Raw genomic sequence first — 20,897 nt, 5'->3', positions numbered from 1 at the left:
ACTTCAGCACAAATTGTTAGTAACTAAAATTATCGTTAGGTGGCACAAACTTTCATTCTTATCTCCAGTTCTCTCCCACTCACACCGCGATTCTAGTCTGCGCATTGATCCGATTGCCGAGCATGAATGCTGCCGATAACTGAACTGTCAAAGGCTGAACGTAAAAAATCAGCGGCATTTATATCATTATACAACTGTCGTTGGTGTAAGTTCCATTCTTAAGAAATCTGTTTGAATTTGAACACGCCCAGTGACTCGCAAGGCGTATTTTGCAATTGTGGTCGGTATCCAATAAAACAGACCTAAAAAGACATGGACAAACGCCGCTATTCGTAAGTGATTAGATATTTATATGGATGTAAAAAGATAATACTAACTAGGCATTTTCTTTGCGTTTGTTAGAACTACGGGTGACTCTTTATATATTTGCATGGACTTAACCAAGCAGGCTACAAGTGATGACATCAAAAAAGCATATCGTAGATTAGCTCTCAGGTACCACCCTGATAAAAATGTAAGTCCTATTCATTTCCCGTCATCCAATAATTATCAATTAATGTCTCAATTTTGTAATATGCAGCCAAGCCCAGAAGCAGCTGAGAAATTCAAAGAAGTTAACCATGGTGAGAATAAAGTTTGTCATTTTTTTAAAATTTTTAATACATTATTTTTATTTTCAGCTAATTCAATATTGAGTGATTCAACCAAAAGAAACATTTATGATAACTATGGTTCACTCGGGCTCTACATTGCTGAACAATTTGGTGAGGAAAATGTCAACACATACTTCCTAGTCACGTCAGGGTGGTGCAAAGTAAGGGACTCACATAAGAAATATGAATTTGATTCAATCATAATATTTGTTACACATTCATTTACAGGCTTTGTTTATTGGTTGCGGAATAATAACTGGATGCTACTTCTGCTGCTGCTGTTGCTGTTGTTTCAACTTCTGCTGTGGAAAATGCAAACCTAAAGCCCCTGATGAGACAGGAGATTATCATAACTTTCAGGCAAGTAGTGAAATATCCCACCTCTTCCATTACCAAATGCCTTTCCATTTTGGTTGCTACTTTTCTCTTGATTTTATTTTAGTTTGTTATGCTATAAAGGTTGCAGCATGTTAAAATATTTATGCTTGATCTTTCCACCTTTTCCCTGGGGAAACATAATAGTTGATTCAATATCCCACACAGGACGGACATCAAGAAGGTGCTGCTGCTAGTCAGCAGCCCATTATAGTTGAACAACCGCGGAGCCAGAAAGAGGTTAGTTCAATTTAAGAGTGTGGTGCGTTTAGTACACATTGTTTTCTCGTTCAATTTTTGTCTTAATGAATTTAGCTTTTCTCTTATCAGCTTGTTTGAGTTCCACTTCACAACCTCTCCTCATTCCCTTTGCAAGAAAATGTACGTATAGTCATAACGAACGTGTTTCTGTTTTGCTTAAAGAATGACGACAGCAGTGACGAGGATGAAGCAGAGGAAGTCAGAAGTGCGGCAAGAGAAGCGATATCTGTTCAACCTGAATCACGGAATGTCACCGAAACAACAGGCCTTAATCCATCGGACAAGCCGCCAACTTACGCTGCAGGTACCGGATCAATATTTTAAACTTATGTGTCTTTAAACTATAATTTTTGAATAGCTTAGTAAGTTAAGGTGCCACAAATGTCTTGCACAACTACAGCGTCTGTGTTTATTCTTTACCACCTACACAACACTGTTGTTATAAATTAGATTCCTTTCGAAGGAAGTAAGAGATTTCTTACTGATCTGTTTTTATAATGAATTTAATCTATTTTTTCTGTTCAATGTAGAAATTAATAATCATATTATTACTTAGTTTGACAGTGTAACCATAGTTTTTCCTTTGTTTCTTTATCCACCATCATTTTCATGTAAAATAACGTACGTGTTTTCCCCTTTGTCGAATGTTAGCAACATCGCAGAGCGGAACACCGCAACATGGTTCAACAGCAAAGGCAGCCATACCTATTCAAAGCCATCATGATCCATGAATACGTTCGTCTCGATTGGCCACTATAGGAAACGGCCGTAAAACTTTTCAATTATTTTAAAATAATAGTTCCACTACCCTACTACATTTGGATGACCGATAAATTAACTAGATTGTCCGTTTATTTACTTTTCATAAAATTTTGAATAACGGTTCATTTTCTGGAATCATTTTGGTATTACAATTTCAGTGTGCATTATTCGATTATGCTTAGAGTAAAACGCCTGTCATTTTCTCTCTGCTTTCGAATTTTGATTAATGTATTTTCCCGTCTTTTTAGCAGACATTTTCATTTGTCTCTTTGGTCATTGACATATGGATGATTACTTGTTGTATTTCTTTTCTATTTCTCTCAGTTTTGTACAATTATTCGCCCAAATGGTATACAAAATATAGTCGTGTGTATGTGGTACAGTAAAACATAATATGATTAATAGACGATCTATAGACGATAGAAATATGTTAAGGGAAAAACGGGAGGGGAGGGGGATTTACGTTGACTTGGGTAAGGGCAGAGTGGCATAGATGTTTTGACTGTTGGTTTCCTCATTATGATCCGGAGTACTCTCGTTCTCTTGACTTTTACGTTTCGCTTCCCGGATGGGCAAAGCTGGTAATGGTCTACCTTCCTGGAAATGCGTCTTACTTGTTTCTTTGTAACGAATGCGTGAGTGTTCGATAAAATATTCGTTCAGCGAAACGTCGACAACCGTTTTCGGCATTTGCAGGTCATTAACTTTTTTCGGATGAAAATCACGAAATTTAGAAAACGATTTATTGAGGTGACCTTTTTGTGAATCGTCGATTTCGTGTGCGACGTTTTCGATTCCTTCGTTGCACTCCACTTTGCCGTTCGACTCGAGCGTAGGAGGCTCTGTCGTGATTCCGTTGCTGTAGATTCGATTTTTCTTCTTCTTGGATTTATCCACCTTGGCGTAGAGAAGCAGAATTTCATCCGGAGTGAGTGACGGTCGGGTCGAGTCGATAAAAAAAGATTCATTTTGGTACGAGTCGCATTGTAAGCTGAAATTTTCAGAGCAGAATTGGAAAGAATCGCGTTCCGGTTTGACGTCCTTGTCAATGTCGATATCCAAATAAGTGCTTTCCTCCTCTGAGCTGAGTGTTGAGGGTGACGACTGAACGTGGAAATTTGGTTTGCGGAGGGGATCGTCTAATTCGTTGTAAACCGGTTCCGATTCCAATTTGGCCACCACTTGGTGTTTTTTGTTTCTTTCTCCGCTTTCATGGTCGGCGTTGGAAACGCCTTCTTTTGTCGAAGAATCCGATGTGTTGATCAGCAGCAGGTTGGTGGATGCCACTAAGAAACGTTTTTTGGCTTTTTCGAAAGCTGTTCGCATCCTAGAAAATCACAAGATTTACTGTAAGTGACATCTGCTGTTGGATATTTTGTTCCTAAACAACGAGCTAAATGGACTACACACATTGTCGTTTCTCACGGTGAAGATGCGGTGCAGCAGCAACCGAAGCGTGATGGTAAATTTATATGTAGACAGTTTGGGAAACAAGGTATATTCATTTGGCAAAGATTTTTGTTTTGTGGAAATTATCACTGATAGCACATATGCGAGTCATCCTTCAGAAACTAGATTTCGGTCAAACGGCCCAGTTAATGTCACTCATATTCGACGACGTGAGAGAAAGTTCAAGCCCATAGCGCCGATTTATAGAGTATCATTGTAGCTATCTGGTAGCTTTCGTACATTGCGGTAGGGTTTTTTCCCGCAGTGAAATTACAGGGCTCTCGGCGACGTTTGATGCGTAATTCAACTGACAGCTCAGCAACAGTGACTTATCCTTTTCCAAACAAAGACAGACCGAATACAGCTAATACCATACGCTGTGATGCGCTCTTGGAAAGTTCGGGTCTTGAGGGTAGAGGGCAATCATAAACTTTCCTACATCAAAACTAGAACACGGGAGTACGCGCAGAAACCGGTCGGTAGGAAATAATGATCACATTGCTCAAAGACGTGTGTACCTTGATTGCTGAATTGAAGGCACGAAGAAAACGTCTTCCAAAATCTGACCGACTTAACGAGGAAATAACCATTTGGTGATATGAGTGAATGAGTGACCTAAGGCCTGAATCTAGTGCTAACAACCAACAAGTGGAACTGGAGAAATTTTTTTTTTTTCTCAAATGGATTTGCTTCCTGATTTCCTTTGTTTTTCTCCCACGAAGCAAATCTGGGAAATAACTGTCAGCGAACGTCGCTACTTAGAGGAAGATAGCATGAAATTTTTAGGTGCTATCCGTTTTCAGTGACAGATTTGACGGGGAAAAGCAGTGCAGTATGTCAGCAAGGAAGAAGAAACTGTGAATCGGCGCGTTCTCGACAGCCCGATCCATCACGTAGACATTTTTTTAAAAAGAGAAAAACTAGACATCAATCCGAATAACAGTTTGCCACCTCCCACTTATTTACTCTTAAGTGAGAAACAATATTCCCGATTTCTCAAGTTCCAATCATTCAAAAAAGAATCATACCTGCAGACGTTGAAAGTGATGCCAATAGCGACCATCAGAAAGACAACGATGAAGACAACGATAAATCCCGTTGCCGCGACCGCTGTTCCGATTGACCGCGTACTTTCTGAGGCCTCCTCCTCACCGAAGACGATACTGCTGCTCGAATTGGTGTTGCCGGTGCCCACGCTGACATTCGTCGTTTCCAGATCAACGTTTGATATCGTTACGGGCTGGAAAAATTCAATTTCTTGAATCAATGATGTCTGCTCGGGAGCAGTCGTGCTGATCAAAGTACCAGGAGGCACCAGCTCTTCCGTCGGTTCACTGCTCGTCATAACAAGAAGAAACGTTAAGTCATCCTCATCATAATGCAACGACTCGATATGTAGATCGGCGCGTTTCGCATAAGAAACAAATGACGAGGAAAACTCAACCGACAGGGTTCATTTTATACATGGATACTTGTTATCCGACATAGATTATTTTGTTCAAAATGTCATCTTCTAAGAAAAATCGATGAAATTTTGTGGAAATACATACGTTTGCCTGCTATTGCTATAGTATCAGGAATATAAAGAGTTCGCTGATGGAACGAAACAAGAAAAGAATGAGACGACCCTTACTTTTATGGGTCAATTCAAAACAAACTACCAAAACAACCTAGAACGTAACATGCGTAACAGCTAATTTTAGGATCTTCTCTCGAACGATTGGATCCGCAATGGAGTTGAAACAACCAATAGAATTCTTATGTCACACGGCGCAGCCTACCTTGGTATTTCTGTTGACGAGGAAAACGAGATGGAGACCGGCGGATAATATGTCGTTCTCAAGGCGCAGTAAAAATTCCCCTCCTTCCAGACGCCACTCTGCTGACACACCTGTGAAATCGAGAAAAAAGAAATGTATTGTATTGAGATTATCTCGAGACTAATTTTAGTCTTAAAAAAAATGTAACAACTTACGATTGCTGTTTGGAGAGGCTTGTCTGCCAGAATTCCTGCAGTCAGATAATAATACATTTATAATAATAAACAAATAAAATTATATTTGACTTGAATCAAGTGTTCTCAGCGGGATGACTTGATATGTAGCGCTCAACCATGTAAGCTTTGGTTTACTTTGTGGGACATATCCGTTGGAACAGGTGTACTGAGCGATGGCTCCTGGTTTCGTATGGTTGTCGACCAATTTGTAGACAGCGTTCAAAATAGGCCGAGGTAATTGGCAATCAGTAGCTGCGCATAACCAATACAAAAAGATCAGTCTGCCGTGACGAAGTATATAGGTAGCTTGCCGCAAATTCATTTAATTTTTTTTCTTTTACGATTTATAATAAATTTCGTTTTATTTTTCTCACCTCGACAAAAAGGTGGGGTACCAGTCCATCGACCATCGAGACCACAGGTTCTCGTGACGTCGCCACCGAATATCATGAAGCCCTCCGAGCAAATATGTCGAGCAACGCTGTTAAAACTATTGTTGTTCAAACCGCGAGTGGGAAATAATTCGATTTGTCCATTGATCAAAGGATCTAACGGATCACATTCCACGGCTGTAAATATGTGAAATAGTTATGTAAATCAGAGTGTCTACATGCCATTGAACACGTTTGTACGTCAAACCGGACAACTTATAATACCTGTACACTGGGCGGCCTCGCTCCCAATCCAGTTGCCGTCTACGCAGCGCAATACTTTCGTTCCTTGCAGAATGAATCCCGTTTGACAAGTTAATTCGAAAGTGTTTCGATGTTTTTCTTCCAGCATCTGCGTTTGATTGACCGATGTAGCAAAAGCTGGAAGATCTGGTAACCCGCAGCTCAACGGTGAGGCTATAGAGGCGACAGAAGTAAAAGGAGATTAATGTCCAAAGTTAACAAAATTTCCCTAAATGAAGCCAAAAATGTAGATAACGTATGTCTTTCGGATTTTGCTTTGTAACTTTCACACACAAAGCTACAGGACTGAGAAAACATTGAACCAGGTGGGCATGAAGGCTTATAATTTCCTTTCACATTACCAGAGCTCGTTTCATATGATTTTCTCTCTCTATGGGATGTTGTATGTGCTATCGACGCACGTATTTTAAAAAACAAATTTTGAAGTCGCCGGGAAAGAAAAGAACTCGAGAACTGATTGCTGGAATTTAGAACGTAAAAAGCGCGGCGATCAAGAGTAGGTAAAGTGGAGTATATCGAACGCCTTGGATGCGGTGGCAACTTTCCATTGGTTATAACAAAACTTACGACGAGTTGCTTAACGAACAGTTTGAGTATATGACCGTTCACCGCATCCTTTTGGCTGCAGACGAACAATAAGCCACAAATGTATTGGTTGAAAAACAGGTACCTGGCAGGCCGTAGATTTCGATTTCGCACAAGGCAAAGTAGAAATCGTGGACTTGTCGTTCGTCACGGATGTGGAGGAAACGGCCGGGAACTGCTACCGAACCGTGCTCTCCTCGGCAATCAATTTGGAGTTTGGGGGCGTTGATATGCGATATCCCCGGGGTGCACCTGAGACAGCATAAGTAATTGTCACACTCAGACAAATCGAAGTGGGCTATTTTGGAATTTCTAAAGCATTGTTCAATGGCTATGTATATTTACCTGCGGTACTGAATGCCAGGAGCCGACTCCAACTTCTCGGCTATGAATACCGTCAATTGCTGGACGTAGCCTGGAGAATGCCACAGGTAAATTATTGGTCATTTGCATATAAGATTAAATAGAAACCGGGAGCTGGTCGGCTGCTCTACCTACCGTCTGGGACGTGGATGACGAGTCCAGAAATGAGGTAATTTTTCTTCAGATCAATCTGAATGAATCGGTCGTCGACTCGCGTGTCCAGGTAGATGCACGACCTTGTATTGCCGTCCACTATGAGATCTGGCCGGTAGTGATTAACGACGCGTGAAGAGGCAACGGCTTTTTTATAGGCCAAGTTATCAACTGTGTACAAGCAAAAAGAGATTTTCTTCAGTGGAAGACCTCTTTGTCATAGAGCTAGACACTGGCAGGCTGCACAAATTTAGAAACGAGAAGCGGAAGCGTGGACAGGGAAATTCTTGGAAATGACGACTATGAGGAAGGCATAATCACAAAAGTCTTCATATATCTCACATTATAACAGCTCTGATTATGAAAAGAAAACGTAAATCGTGACTCAGAGAAAGGAAACTCACCACAGCGGGGCCGACTGCCTGACCATGATCCGTCATTCTGGCAAGTGCGGATCGAATTTCCCCCATGCAAAGCAAGTCCAGGCTGACAACTGCAATGGCATTTAATTTTTAAAATAAAGAAAACATAAGTAAGTAAAACCGAATACTGAAAAGTCTGTTCTGGCCATAAACTAGGATAATGTATACGTACCTATACTCAGTCTTCTGTCCAGGGTTGTAAAGTTCCGCAGAGTACAATGATATTTGTGTCCCGTTCTCAGCACGACCAGGAACTCCACACATTGGCATTCCTTCCGTTTCTGAACATAGAACAACCAACACCAATTAATTATTTGCATATTTGCCATTTGGTTAAAAAAAAACATTATAGCCTAATGGAACAAAAATAATAGAAAACAAATTAATGAAATTTTTCTGTTTGAGTGTGTCAGGCATCTTTAATGTATAAATGTGTCACAATGGTGTTATCCTGCACATACACTTTTTTTAATTTTATTTTTAAATTCGTCAGGTATTTTAGTAGAGCTCTCAATAAACTCATGAAATTCACAAAACCTTGTTTTGTTTAGTGGTGGTCAATTCGACAGTGACTGGATCGCTTAATTTTATGCAACACAATTTACTGATTCAATTTCGTTTCACCAAGGAAGAACTCTCCAGTCCAAAGGGCAGTCCCTCGGGTTGTCGGTCAGTGGTCTGAGTGCTCGTGACTTTTCTTAAGCAAATCTTTAAATTATATTTTTTATATTGCGGTTTTATACTCTGACATTCTTTTGTGTTAGTTTTATCTACTAGATCTCTCCCTCAACAGGTGACTTGATATTGATAAACTAGCATAACATAAAATTTGATAGCGCGGCGGAGAACGATGGTTCTAACTGTATTCTGCGCAAAGATGGCGACAGTGTAAGGGGAATTTTGTGAACATTACAAAAGAGAAGGCAGGCTAGTTTAGACTTCAACAGTCAAGTGGTACTTTGCAGTGCACGTATACGTAGTAGCGACAACACTAAAGTGTGGTAGACTGTATACAACGGTATCTGGGCTGTGAGATGCTTTTCAAATTAATTTTCGTTGCCTAAGGCCATAAAAAAAGCGACTTGGGGATCATGAAATGACGGAGTCATCACTTGAAGTGGGCTGATCTCGATCTCCGGCAACGAGTTACATATCTAGGACATGTAGGCAGAATAATGCAGAGCTGTTGAAAAAAGGCACTTGACCCAATGACGAATCATATCCAAAGCGGCTTATTCATTCGCTCCCCTTTTGAAGAGCTTGAAGAGTTGCTTGAAGACGTTTCTTGAAGATAAAACTTAACAAGTTGAAAACAACTCCTTTGCCTAGTGGTACCGACGTGGACGGCATCTGTATCTCTCCCTGTTTCAGCTTGTGCAGAAAAGTGCTCTCAAAAGTGACGAACGACAAACCGAACGTTTACATTTGTTTTTGTCCTATACTCAAAACGAATTTGAAAATGGAGCTGTGGGATTTTTTCCGGTTTAAATTCTACGCTAGTGCCAATCTATACTCACATAACAAATGATGAAGAATAATAGAGAAACTCACCCAGCAATGAAATGAGGAGGAGACAAACAAAGAGCATCCGCACTTGGGTTCGATGAATCTGAATCCTGAAGCAATTAGAAGAGAATAGTCGGCGTGCGTGCTGGCGACGGGGGATTTTAGTGGTAGCCTCCGCTTCTGGCGTGGCGGGGGAGCGGACCAACGCGCTGCCTAGCACTCGTTGAACTTTAACAGCCATCGCCAATGCGCAATAGTTTGACACGACTTCCTTTCCTGCGTTTCCGTTAATGTTCTCTTCCCGTTTTGGAATGGGCTGTCGATTAGAGATGGATGAATCTGTCGATATTTGATATTTGAGTAAGACTTCTTTGACGCTCAAAAGATGTGAGAAATAAATCCTATTGTTTCTCTCCAAAGTCCAAAGCACATGACAGGCTATTTTTTCTTTCAAACTGGTTGGCCGGTAGGACTGACTCAGACACCGTATGTTAGACTAATGTCCTTTCATTTCAATACATACCTATCCGTATCCAGTATACCAAAAATAGCCAAGAACTTTGAAAAACGACTTTCACTACTAGCAAACCGCAATAGTTAATATCCCACAATTTTCGAATCCATGCTTCTCAAATATTCTCTCGTCTAGTAGAAAATTCACTCAAACCAGCACTTTTTGGCTGGAAAAATGCTGTTCGATGATTTTTCTTCCACAGGATTTTTTCCCTACGAGTACACTACGCTACCCTCATCCGATAGCCGGCGCGTGAAAAACTAGAGAAGGTAATATTGGATTTGAAAACAAATAACGAAAGCTAACACGTTCTGCTTGAACTTGCGACAACGATTTCGGTAGCGGTTACGTCCACTCGTCGCCGCTACCTGGCCACAACTGACAATCCGTATGGGTTGTTGCAACTTTTAAAACACTAGCTGCAAGAGAGCTCTCCCATTTCTTTTCCGTCAGTCCGCGCTAGCGCTACCACCGTGTCGTAAGTCGTAACGAATGTAGGTCATACGAAAGGAAACATTGTTGTAATGCAATGTCGGTAAATCAGCTTTTTTAAGACGTCTAGTACAATATAATAGCGCTGCATCCGCAAATTTCGATGTTTTTTTTATACTTACTCCATTTACCTGTCACTTTTTAAATTATGATAACATACGAAGCAATAATATAATAAAATTAGACGAAAACTCCAACTGTTTATATCGCATGGTTACGTTTATTATCCAATCAAAAATGTTATACTTGAGTCCAAGTGAACGAAGCCATTAAAAAAAAGAACTCGTTCCAAACAACAAAAATCGTAAGAATGGAGATGCTTCTTCATTGAATAGCGAAGATAAAACTCGACAGACATGGTGTGAAAAGTGGAAAAGGGACGTAAACATACAGATGGATGAGCTTAAATTAATCATTCGACTTTTGGATGTTGGGTCGTCAGTACGTTTTCCACTGTAACGGCTCTATATAGATGAATAATGAGGGGGGAGTGAAGAAATAGGAAGGCAAGAAAAGATAAAATTAGAACATGATTTAACGGTTACGACGAGAAGGTGCAGGCGAGGCTACGCGTGATGAACTACGAGAAGAAGTTCGTTCACTAGCACCTTCCTACAAGAAAAAGAAAAAAAGAAGACCATTAAATCATCTGGACGACTGGCTCATTCGGAGATAAGACATCCAAACAATTACAAGACAGGTGGGATGGTTTGTGAACCACAAATCATCCAACACCTACTGGTAACTTGCCTCTTCTTCACCGAAATCGTCTTCTTCGTCGCTAACGTATTTACGGCTGGTACGCTTACGCTTGCCCCGCCCACCAGAGGCGGAGGCGTGCGCGCCACCGTCACTGCTCTTGCCGCTGCGGCCTTTGCCGAGCTTGATTTTGACTTTAACTGAGGACGCCGCGTTCGAGTTGTCATCGGATTCACTGGGCTGAGCGTCTTCCTCGTCATTGGGTTCACCATCCGTTTGCTGCGGCGGAGGCGGCTGTTGGACCTCCTCGGGTTCTTCCTCCGTGCGCTGCCTTGCACTCGTGAATACCGACTGAAGGACGACCGAGTCCTCGTAAATGAGAGACGACTCCTCATTGTAGTTTTGTGCATTTTTACAGAGCAGCATGAAATCCCGCTCCAAGTCATCGAAATCCTACAAAACACACACAGAGAAAAACAAAACAAAAAATTTTACAAATCCCAATTCAAAATGGTAGGGAAATCGTATTAGATTTACCATGTATTTGTCGGCTTGCAATCGCTGAAGGATTTTGTTGATGTCAATCGGTTTTTTAATGACTTCGTAATAATCGGGCAACTCTTTCCGAGTCGGAAGCTTCATAAAGGGTTGGCTAAGGATTCGGCCCTCAGCATCGGTGTATTTCATAACGATCTCCAATATTTTCTTCATCTTGCGTTTGAGTTGTGGATTGACGCCGCTTTCTTTATCAAAGTTCAGCGAACGGCCCCCACCTCGACGTTTTTTGTTTGTCGGCTCATCGTCTTCGTCCCCTCCATCGCCGTCGCCTCTTTGGCGTTTTCGTCGCGAACTTCCTCCTGTCGAGCGGGATCGCTTAGATCCACGTCCACTTGGTCCGGGCTCTTCTTCTTCATCGTCATCTTGAACGTTGCCTTCTTCCTCCATGGCACCAATAGCTTTGAGCCACTCTTTCTCCGTCAGACTTTCACCATAGTCGACATCCTTCTTAAGACGATTTCCTCGTCCGAAGACACGTTCTTCTTCTTCTTCGCAGGTTAAACGTTCCACCTCCTCCTCATCTTTGGACATCCATTCGGGCAACTCAGTTTCTTCCATCAGACGCGGTTTGCGGGCGGATCCTTGGCGAGCCTCTTCTCGTCGGCGCTCGATATCCATTCGTTGATAAAGTTCAAACTCGCCTTCACTACGAGCTAACATTTGGTTGACTGTTTCGTCATCGGGAACTTCGTTCTCTTCCTCGTCCTCCATTTCATCCTGGAAAAAGATTCAGTAAACAAATGTAATGTATTGTTAAATAAGGGATTTTTTATTGTTATCTTACCGCATGTAAAATAGTTTGCAGGAATTGGCGACGATCAGCTCCAGTCGACTTTTGATCGAACTTACCAGCCTGAATAACTTTCTGGTCCATATTTAACTTGTACCTATGAATTGGTTTCAATAAATTTATATTTAATCCTAACGAGACGCTTATATTATCAAATACCTTGCAGCGGCGAGAATACGCTCTTCGACAGATCCGACACACATTAGTCGTAAAACACGCACTTCGTTAGTTTGCCCGATACGATGGGCACGATCTTGGGCTTGCAAATCTTGGTGAGGATTCCAATCAGAATCGAAGATGATGACAGTATCAGCTGCTTGGAGATTGAGACCCAAACCACCAGCACGAGTTGAGAGCAAGAAAAGGAAATAATCCGAAGACTTGTCATTGAACCGCTTCAGCAAGTCACCACGATCATCTGCTTTCGTGGTACCGTCCAAACGAAGATACTGTTTAATAAAATAAAAAAATTAGTTGAAATGAATTCTAAGAAACATTTCTAGACATTAAAAAGCTTTAAATGTAAAACATTAAAAGTTAAAATGTTTATAACATACTTTGAAGCTCTTCCAATTGAGATAATCCTCCATAATGGTCATCAGCTGGGTCATTTGACAAAAGAGAAGAACACGATGGTTCAAATGTTTCAGTTTCGGGAGAATCCGATCAAGGAGTTCAAATTTGCCCGAAGTACGATACAAATCAGGACCAGATACGAGTCCACCAGGCACATTCATATGCTCACAATAGGCTTCTTCTATGTGCTGGAACATGAACGGATGATTGCAAAGCTTTCTCAACTGCATGATAGTGTTCATCAAAGCCTTGGCGCCACCCTTGCCCTTCTTATCTTTTTCAGATCCATCAGTGAGCATGACACCCTTGCTCTGCATGTGTCGGTAGAGGACTTTCTGCAAGCCAGACATGTCGCACTTCACGATGTATTCAACCTTGTCGGGCAGTTGCGACTCCACTTCTTTCTTCAGACGGCGGAGAAGGAAAGGACGTAAGACTTTATGAAGACGACGAATGATCAAGATGGTCTCTTCCTCGTTGAGTTCTACCTTCTCGCCAGTGGTGGCAAAAGGAGCGTTAAACCATTGCTCAAAAGTAGAGACTGACTTGAAGATGGATGGCAGCAAGAAGTTCAGTAAAGCCCACAATTCAGGGAGCTTATTCTGAAGTGGCGTACCCGTCAATAGCAAACGATGGGGCGCTAAATAGTGTGTGTTCAAAACCTAAATTTCAAAAATAAATAATGATTACTCAAATCGATTAGTTCACATATAATTGCGTAAATCACACAATGCATACCTGGGTTAATTTACAATGATGGTTCTTCATGCGATGACCTTCATCGATAATCATGTACTTGAAGGGCAATTTGGCCAGGATTGATTTATCCTTTATGATATATTCATAAGTAGTCAGAAGCACGTTGAATTTCACGGCTCTCATTTGGTTTTGGACAATACGGCGCACCGTTGGGGAACCCTTATAGCATACTACATTGACTGAAGGAGCCCATTTTTCGAACTCCAAAGACCAATTCGAAAGTGTTGACAAGGGCACAATGATCAAATATGGGCCTGGATTTTTCTTGACTTCCATCAAGTATGTGATTAAACCAATAGTTTGAATGGTTTTACCAAGACCCATTTCATCAGCGAGAATTCCGTTCAGGTTGTTGTTGTAAAGAGAAACAAGCCATTCCAAACCTTTCACCTGATACTCTGTAAAATAGAAGAAACAACAAGTATTAAACATATTGCATCACACTTGTTACAGACAAATGTCGCATTGTCACCTTTCAATTTGCCATTGATCAAAATGCTAGCCTGTCCGTGAACTTTTTCGTGTACGGTATGGGCAATCGAATAGTAATTCTTTTCTCCGTCATCGGTCTTGTATTCGTCATCTAGCGCCGTTTTTACGACCACAACAGTTGCTTCGTCGGCAGTTTTGGATTCGTCGGTTACAGCTTTCTTTGTCTCTTCCGGTCGTTCTTCTTCAATATGTTGCTCTTCATCCTCAATTAATTCTTCCCAGCCAGGATGAGCTTCCAACCAGGTCTTAATAATAAAAATAAAATTATCACAAAAACATCACAATGAAAATTCTTTGGAATAGTAATAATTACTTGGAGAACTGAAGCAAGTGGCGCTTCCTCGCCGGTAAGCGTGTTCCCAGAAGCCGTTTCAATAACGCTCACATGGAAATCCTCCACAACTGTTCCATCATCATTCCGCTGCACACGTCTTTTGATCATCTGCTGCTCTTTCATTTTTCGCCGTTGCTCAGTTTTATGCAGCTTCACCATCTCCGTCAAATTGGCAATGTATTCGTCCGTTTGTTGAAGAAGGAATGCAAGACGTTTGTCTTTTTTCTGATCGATAAGCTTACGGTAACCTTCTTCATCTTCCGCCATCAAGCGACGCATACGCTCTTTTTCAATACGCTCCTGTTCCTTCTTCTGTTCACGTTCTGCATTAGCATGATGTAGTAGGACAGCTTTGTTGATGCGCACAATTTTCGCCTAAAAAGTTAAAATTTTAAAATAAGCTTTTTTATCACCAAAGTCTCTGATATAATTATTTACCAGGTTGTTACGATGAAACTCTTTAAGATCTTTGCCGTGTTGAAGGACCGCAGTAAGATATTCTTGGTGCTTCTGACGGCGTCGGCGCTCAGCTTCCATTTTCTGTTGTTTCTCAAGCTTCTCAGTTGCCCGAGCTTCTCGTAGTCCTTGTTTCTTTGTCCGCTTATAAGCTTTAACGTTGACAGCTGTTTCTAACGTGGTGTCTCTTCTCGTACAAGCTAACACTTCTGAACGCAACTGCCGTTGGAAATTAAGTAATCGCAGAGCACGTAATTCAATTTGCGCCTTAATTCGCAAATCCTCTCCCATTGTAGTAGGTAGATTACTAAGTTCTTCAATACGGTAGGCAACGCGCGTAGCCATGCGATTTTCTCTTTCCTGTTAAAATAAATAAATATATATAATGTTAAGGTTATATTACTTCGAAAAGATTACACATACCTGCAAAATTACAACTGGATCTAATCCTGCTGGTTTGGCAATTGGGGTAACTTTGTTTTGTTTAGACACAAGTGTTTGTTGCTGCAGTTGCTGTGGTTGTATCTGCTGTGAATGTGGCATCACGGGTTGTTGTTGCATGAGTGAGGCATTAGAAGTGGGCACAGCTGGTGGTGCTATGATGGGCTGCAATGCAGCATTACCCATTTGAATTGCAGTAGGGGCAGTAGCCCCTTGGGATGGTTGCATCGGATGTACAGGGACCTACAATTTAAGTACAAGTAGCATTAATAACCATTCTAAAACAAATGACATTTTAGAAAATCTACCTGTGGCTGAGGGGGACGAGGAGTCGGTATGGTACCAGGAACTGGACTTGCAGTAGTTCCCGGAGTTGGAGTTCCTGCCGATGGTGCTGGCCCCATAGAAGGTAGCTGAGACTGCTGTCCGCTCGGTGATGGTGCCACAGGTTGCTGAGAAGAGTATGGAGGCCCAATAGGCCGTACGCTAGAAGGTTGCATCGGAGTAGGAGCCGAAGGAGCTGTAGGTCTCTGGAAAGACTGTCCAGGCTGAGACGGAGACGGAACATATATTTGCTGTTGTTGTTGATCCAGCTGTGATACAGTATTAGGCTGCGACTGAAGTGTCGGAAGGTCCGTCCGTTTCCCTTGAGCAGCCATTCCAATATTTGTTGGCACAGGTTGGTTTCGAGCCAACAACCGGTAAGCCATAATTTGCGCTCGTAGCTGGTGGACTTGTGTAGGTGATAGGAATGACGATTTCATAGAATTGGCCCCTTCCGGTCCAGAAGAATTGCCATTAAGGGTCGCTGGATTGGGCGGCCCATACTGCGATGGCACACCAGGTTGTCTAAATATTGGTAATGGATCAGTTACACATTGTTCAGATATATTTTGATCGCAATTCAAGTTACCTGTTAGGATCCATAAGTGGTGGACCAGGACTGTGGCTAGTAGGAGCCATTCCCTCTTGTTTTCCTCTCATGGCAAGAAGAGTAGCATAGCGAGGATCATTCTGCAAGCCACGGTCTTCCATTGTAGATATAGCTCTTTGCAAAGCATTGATACTGTCAGGTGGATAAGGTGGTGCTCCTGGTTGCTGTTGGGATTGTTGAGGCATTGGTCCACCAGGCTGTGATGGATAATTTGGTTGCTGTGGAGGTTGGTGGTGTGAACCTGGAGGATAGCCACCACTTGCTCCCATATAATGAGGCTGTGGAACTCCACCATGATGCTGCCTTATTGGTTGCTGCATAGGTTGATGAGGAGGCCCCATCGAAACTGCTCCTGACATGGGTGGTGGATAAGTTTGCTGCTGAGGTTGTTGTTGAAACTGGGGAGGGTGTTGCTGCATTGGTGGACCCATGGGTGATGGAGATGGTTGAGGATGGTTCATTGGAGAAGGTGGTTGCGGAGGTGCCATAGGAGAAGCAACTTGCTGTTGTTGATTTCCAGCATTTGAATTTGGGTGTGAATGTGGTGCTGGAGATGCAGCAGGATGAGACAAAGGTGATGGCTGAGGTGTTCCAGGCCCTGGCCCAGGTGAAGTCATCATCGAAGAAGGTGGTTCTCCAGATGACATATTTCACAGCCTAAGACACAAAGTAAACAACGGAAAAAATTTTACTAACACAAAATTCAACACAAAAAAGATTTCACATGCACTAATAATATAGAAGAGATAAACATCTACTGAATTTATACACTTTCATTTACTTCCAAGAGTTTACTTAAAATATGTTGAAGCATCAAATAAAAATGAAAAAAATGTTTGCAAGGGGATGAAAGGAATTGTTCTTTAGATTCATTGCCGGTGAAGTTCGTGACAAGTAATTTTACGAATATATCTTCAGATAATGAAAGTTTAAAAATATAAAGTGCATAATCAATTACACCATTATGGTTGTTAACTCACGTTTCAATAATTGCTTTGCCCTTTATTAGTTTATGTTTGGGAATTCCCTTTCAGAACGAATAATATAGAAAATTATGGCGTTGCGTTGCTTGGCGTTGCTTGGTTCGCCCTCGGTGGGGGTGTGGTGAACTATGTAGTACGAACCTTGAAGATTTTTCTGGAAACAGTTGCCACATGGGATGACAAGCCACAATAAATTTAACGTTTATTTAAATATAATTTCTTATTTTTAGTGAAATCCGTCTTCTCAACAAATTTACCTAAAATTAGATTCCAAAAAATTCATTTACAGACAAGCCAAACGTTAGTGGCATTGATGTACTCGTGTCATTTGTTTGCATTCTAGCAGACGAAAATCATTATTTTCAATTTCTCACGTGTTAACTGTTAAGACGTTCAGTTCAACAAATTTTCCGGAAAGATTGATGATAATAAAACGTTATAATTATAATTAACAACGAACTGAAGTACAGTACTTAAAACCGCAGCTTAGTAGCGTGATACAATCGACAATGTCGTTTATATCTGAAAAGCCATTGAATAAAAAAATTATCTTCGACGAACATGTTGAAGAAAGTGATACCATGGTTGATCTGTCTCTTAGCAATGAACAGCAGTCAGAGTCAGCAAAACCCCTGCTCAGGTATGAAAAATAAGCATTGCCATTCATATTATTGTTTTTAAAAATTTTCTTATTTTTAGAAACAAAGCATTCATCCAATTTGATTCAAATCTCTCGAGCCATGATAAGTTTCAGAAAGTAACAAAGAGCAACACAGATAAGCCATTTAAAAAAGGCAAGATGGATTTTGAGCAACAGTCTCTACCAGAAGTATCTTCTGAACGTTATTACCAGACAACAGAAGCTCTAGGTATATGAAATGTATTTATGATTTATTGGTATAATGCATATGTTTACACTAATTCATTGTAATCTAGATATTGGCAAAGGTAGTGAGTTCTCTCTACGAACCCTCTTTCAGGAGAGCAATCTTGCAGTAGAACCAGAAGAAGAACCAATTAGTTTGCCACCAAAACTATTTGCCCAGAAAGACCCTAAACTTTTGTTTAAGCCAGAAACAGTGAGCAATGTTGAGCATCAAGGCTATTGGAAAAATGCCGGTATGTGGACGGAACCACTTTTTTTCCACGCTGGAGACAACCGTTTAAAAGGTTTTTATAAATTTAAAACTTATTGTTAGATTTGACAACTATTGTGAACTGAAATCAATAATAGTGCATACATTTTGTCTGTTCACAGAGGTTACAGATTTTATCTACCAGCCAGCAAAGGAAGAAGCGTACCGTGACCGAAATAAGTGGTTTGAGCAGCGAGAAAAACTCAAACAATATTATCGTAACAAGATGCGACGTAATGCAATGTGGGTAGCAGGAACTGCACAACAGTCGCAGAAAAAGCGACCACTTGCAGATGGGACAGACGAGTCTTCATTCCAATATTTTGGTCAGCAAGAGGAAATCGAACGTCAACAGAAAAAGAAACCCCACAGAACTTTTTTCAAATAATCTTTAAGACATACTTGATAAATACAAATTCTTTTTTCGTTTGAGAGAAAGTCTTTTTTATTCCTTTGCAATCTCACAATATCAAAATGCGGAAAAATCAACCCCCTCATTCGGTAAGTCGATTGATGTCCCAAAAAATATAAGCTACAGAATTTTATGAAGGAAGTTTTAGTAGTATAGCATTGGTCAAAACTTCGTTTCTACGTACCGTAACTAAGTGTTGTTTTAGCTAACAGCTTTTACATTATTGTCGGAAAACAACTGAGTTTAAATTAATCAAAACAGATAACCAGGTTTGCATTTATAAAAAGATATAATGAATATTCAACCAGATAATCTTTTGTACTAACATGTTAACAGTCAATAGATAATTACTTTTTTATGTAATATTTGGTAGGCACAAATGGCATTTTGGTTACTTGAGCATCAACCATTTTTTTGCGAATCTCAAATTGCACTTGGGTTCCACTTTTAACATATTGGCGGTCCAGATGTCCCATTGACACATTTACGCCCGGTAAGCTGGGTGACGGGCATCCTGATGTAATTTCTCCAATGAGATTACCATCGTTTGAATAAATAGGCGTATGTCCACGGGCGGGTGGTCCGCGTGACACAAAACCTACTCGTCGCCTACCAGTTGTTGATTTAAGTTCTAAAATAAGGAAGATGCGTAAGTTCTACTAGATTTATATATTCTTTAAGCGAAGTGAATAAAGTACCTGCAAGAATGTTAGCTGCGCCTGGAAAATCAGCAGCAGCCCTACGGCGTTTAGCAACAAGCCAAGCCAGGGAAGCTTCAATTGGATTAATCGTTTCGTCCATGTCGTTTCCATACAGGCACAGGCCAGCTTCCAGTCTCAAAGAGTCGCGAGCACCTAATCCAGCCAACTTCAAAGCTCCTTTTGAGGACTCCAAAAGTTTATCGACTATATCTGCTGCCGCACTGGGTGGAACGGATACTTCTACGCCGTCTTCTCCGGTGTAGCCACAGCGAGTTATTCGGCAATTTTGTACTCCACAAACAGTGGCAACGGAAGTTGTCATAAAATATAACTGGTCGAGAGGAATATCAACATGGGGTTGTAAGATGGACATCATTAAAGGACCCTGTATGGCCAGCAATCCTCTTTCTTCCAGAACTTCAATATCAACATCAAGACCTTCTTTTTTGGCTAATGCCAATTTTGAGTTCAGTAGGGCCAAATCTTTATCACGACATCCAGCATTGGAAACTACATAAAGATAACCTAATGAGGTTTTATTAACAATGAAATCATCAATAATTCCTCCACTATCTGTTGTAAAAACAGAAAGTGTTCCATGGTTATTTGGAAGGCTTTGAATATCACCCACCATCAAACTTTCCAAAAATTTAACATTGTCTTTCCTAAAAAAACAAAACAAAAAAAACATTGAACATGGATGATTTATAGTGAATTTAAAAAATAAATTTTACCCATGAATATTGGATTGCAGCATGTGGGACACATCAAATAAACTGCAGTGTGAACGAGTATGCTTATGGGATGCTTGGATTCCTTCAGCGCCATATTGTACAGGCATCAGGTATCCAGCAAAATCAACCATTTTACCTTGATATTTTACATTTAGATCATAAAGACACGTTTTCTTTGGCGCATTTTCGCTGGAAAACGAGCGACAAATGAGCGGTGTAAATTTTAAAGTATTATTATACTGCCTAGCGATTTTCAACATGGTTTCACTGTGGGATGCTTAACAATAAAAACTGGCCTTAACCACTCGAATGATTAAAGAACACTTGCTGCACAAATAATTCAGCTTATCAGGTTGCCAGCAATAGTAAGTTAGCTTGAGTATATATAATGACGTCACGTAGTATATAAGGTATAGGGCTATAATCTATAACAACAGAACAAATCAACAAATGCAACAGCTGATATTTGTATGACAGTTTGACATGCGACTGCTACAGCGCACTAATCCAAAGGAGTTGCCAGTTCAGTCAAATCTAAAGTGTATTCACATTCCTGGACCCTGGTCCAGTATAAAAAGACTAGAGAATAGAATAATTATTCTATTACTCTGATAAGGCAGTAACAAATAACGAACATACAGACTTACAAAGGTATAAGCTGCTGTA

The 20,897-nt window shown here is 40.8% G+C and overlaps 5 protein-coding genes across 7 annotated transcripts; 2 read left to right on the top strand and 3 right to left on the bottom strand.

Annotated features, from left to right (window-relative positions):
* Positions 1-57: 57 nt before the first annotated feature.
* Positions 58-2,444, top strand: LOC124344486 (dnaJ homolog subfamily C member 5-like). 3 transcript variants are annotated; one of them, XM_046798036.1, is made up of 8 exons: positions 58-332; positions 403-514; positions 581-623; positions 681-814; positions 882-1,013; positions 1,176-1,268; positions 1,452-1,593; positions 1,941-2,444. In XM_046798036.1, the coding sequence occupies exons 1-8, from the start codon at positions 313-315 to the stop codon at positions 2,018-2,020; spliced, it is 756 nt and encodes a 251-aa protein (XP_046653992.1). In that variant the 5' UTR covers positions 58-312; the 3' UTR covers positions 2,021-2,444. The 3 variants fall into 3 exon arrangements, with proteins under 3 accessions (XP_046653992.1, XP_046653994.1, XP_046653993.1); XM_046798037.1 differs by having other exon boundaries at positions 59-332; positions 1,197-1,268; XM_046798038.1 differs by lacking the exon at positions 1,176-1,268.
* Positions 2,190-10,101, bottom strand: LOC124344485. Its single transcript, XM_046798035.1, has 13 exons — positions 9,266-10,101; positions 7,887-7,995; positions 7,697-7,785; positions 7,275-7,463; positions 7,122-7,191; positions 6,862-7,028; positions 6,153-6,344; positions 5,871-6,065; positions 5,632-5,748; positions 5,476-5,510; positions 5,282-5,391; positions 4,529-4,834; positions 2,190-3,378 (listed from the first exon to the last, which is right to left on the bottom strand). The coding sequence occupies exons 1-13, from the start codon at positions 9,459-9,461 to the stop codon at positions 2,511-2,513; spliced, it is 2,643 nt and encodes an 880-aa protein (XP_046653991.1). The 5' UTR covers positions 9,462-10,101; the 3' UTR covers positions 2,190-2,510.
* A 325-nt stretch (positions 10,102-10,426) lies between these two features.
* LOC124341767 (ATP-dependent helicase brm-like) lies at positions 10,427-17,384 on the bottom strand. The gene is made up of 14 exons (XM_046794703.1): positions 17,246-17,384; positions 16,245-16,922; positions 15,640-16,180; positions 15,314-15,574; positions 14,873-15,250; positions 14,414-14,809; positions 14,081-14,345; positions 13,588-14,006; positions 12,831-13,511; positions 12,433-12,722; positions 12,268-12,370; positions 11,463-12,200; positions 10,977-11,378; positions 10,427-10,838 (listed from the first exon to the last, which is right to left on the bottom strand). The coding sequence occupies exons 2-14, from the start codon at positions 16,910-16,912 to the stop codon at positions 10,761-10,763; spliced, it is 5,220 nt and encodes a 1,739-aa protein (XP_046650659.1). The 5' UTR covers positions 16,913-16,922; positions 17,246-17,384; the 3' UTR covers positions 10,427-10,760.
* Positions 17,385-17,596: 212 nt separating this feature from the next.
* LOC124341772 lies at positions 17,597-18,816 on the top strand. The gene is made up of 4 exons (XM_046794714.1): positions 17,597-17,888; positions 17,948-18,117; positions 18,185-18,418; positions 18,507-18,816. Exons 1-4 carry the CDS (start codon positions 17,758-17,760, stop codon positions 18,770-18,772), a joined length of 801 nt encoding a protein of 266 aa, XP_046650670.1. The 5' UTR covers positions 17,597-17,757; the 3' UTR covers positions 18,773-18,816.
* Positions 18,817-19,066: 250 nt separating this feature from the next.
* On the bottom strand, positions 19,067-20,765 carry LOC124341771 (aminomethyltransferase, mitochondrial-like). Its single transcript, XM_046794713.1, has 3 exons — positions 20,232-20,765; positions 19,495-20,162; positions 19,067-19,427 (listed from the first exon to the last, which is right to left on the bottom strand). The coding sequence occupies exons 1-3, from the start codon at positions 20,489-20,491 to the stop codon at positions 19,144-19,146; spliced, it is 1,212 nt and encodes a 403-aa protein (XP_046650669.1). The 5' UTR covers positions 20,492-20,765; the 3' UTR covers positions 19,067-19,143.
* Between the last annotated feature and the right edge of the window lie 132 nt (positions 20,766-20,897).

The sequence above is a fragment of the Daphnia pulicaria genome, chromosome 6 (genome assembly GCF_021234035.1).
Source record: "Daphnia pulicaria isolate SC F1-1A chromosome 6, SC_F0-13Bv2, whole genome shotgun sequence".
Classification (NCBI taxonomy): domain Eukaryota; kingdom Metazoa; phylum Arthropoda; class Branchiopoda; order Diplostraca; family Daphniidae; genus Daphnia; species Daphnia pulicaria.
Note: the sequence above shows the minus strand (reverse complement) of the source record. Positions and strands in the feature narration are given on the sequence as shown.

What these genes read in the sequence shown, in the direction of transcription:
- LOC124341772 (XM_046794714.1), top strand. Translation starts at nt 17,758, where the DNA reads ATGTCGTTTATATCTGAAAAGCCATTGAATAAAAAAATTATCTTCGAC. An exon ending in TCAGCAAAACCCCTGCTCAG is followed by an intron (nt 17,889 to 17,947) that starts GTATGAAAAATA and finishes TCTTATTTTTAG; the next exon opens with AAACAAAGCATTCATCCAAT. An exon ending in TGGAGACAACCGTTTAAAAG is followed by an intron (nt 18,419 to 18,506) that starts GTTTTTATAAAT and finishes GTCTGTTCACAG; the next exon opens with AGGTTACAGATTTTATCTAC.
- LOC124341771 (XM_046794713.1), bottom strand. Translation starts at nt 20,491, where the DNA reads ATGTTGAAAATCGCTAGGCAGTATAATAATACTTTAAAATTTACACCG. An exon ending in CTGCAATCCAATATTCATGG is followed by an intron (nt 20,163 to 20,231) that starts GTAAAATTTATT and finishes TTGTTTTTTTAG; the next exon opens with GAAAGACAATGTTAAATTTT. An exon ending in CGCAGCTAACATTCTTGCAG is followed by an intron (nt 19,428 to 19,494) that starts GTACTTTATTCA and finishes TCCTTATTTTAG; the next exon opens with AACTTAAATCAACAACTGGT.
- LOC124344485 (XM_046798035.1), bottom strand. Translation starts at nt 9,461, where the DNA reads ATGGCTGTTAAAGTTCAACGAGTGCTAGGCAGCGCGTTGGTCCGCTCC. An exon ending in CGAGGCCGCCCAGTGTACAG is followed by an intron (nt 6,066 to 6,152) that starts GTATTATAAGTT and finishes ACATATTTACAG; the next exon opens with CCGTGGAATGTGATCCGTTA. An exon ending in CAACGGATATGTCCCACAAA is followed by an intron (nt 5,511 to 5,631) that starts GTAAACCAAAGC and finishes ATCTGACTGCAG; the next exon opens with GAATTCTGGCAGACAAGCCT.
- LOC124341767 (XM_046794703.1), bottom strand. Translation starts at nt 16,912, where the DNA reads ATGTCATCTGGAGAACCACCTTCTTCGATGATGACTTCACCTGGGCCA. An exon ending in CTCGTCCCCCTCAGCCACAG is followed by an intron (nt 15,575 to 15,639) that starts GTAGATTTTCTA and finishes CTTAAATTGTAG; the next exon opens with GTCCCTGTACATCCGATGCA. An exon ending in AGTTTCATCGTAACAACCTG is followed by an intron (nt 14,810 to 14,872) that starts GTAAATAATTAT and finishes TTAACTTTTTAG; the next exon opens with GCGAAAATTGTGCGCATCAA.
- LOC124344486 (XM_046798036.1), top strand. Translation starts at nt 313, where the DNA reads ATGGACAAACGCCGCTATTC. An exon ending in ATGGACAAACGCCGCTATTC is followed by an intron (nt 333 to 402) that starts GTAAGTGATTAG and finishes TGCGTTTGTTAG; the next exon opens with AACTACGGGTGACTCTTTAT. An exon ending in GCCGCCAACTTACGCTGCAG is followed by an intron (nt 1,594 to 1,940) that starts GTACCGGATCAA and finishes GTCGAATGTTAG; the next exon opens with CAACATCGCAGAGCGGAACA.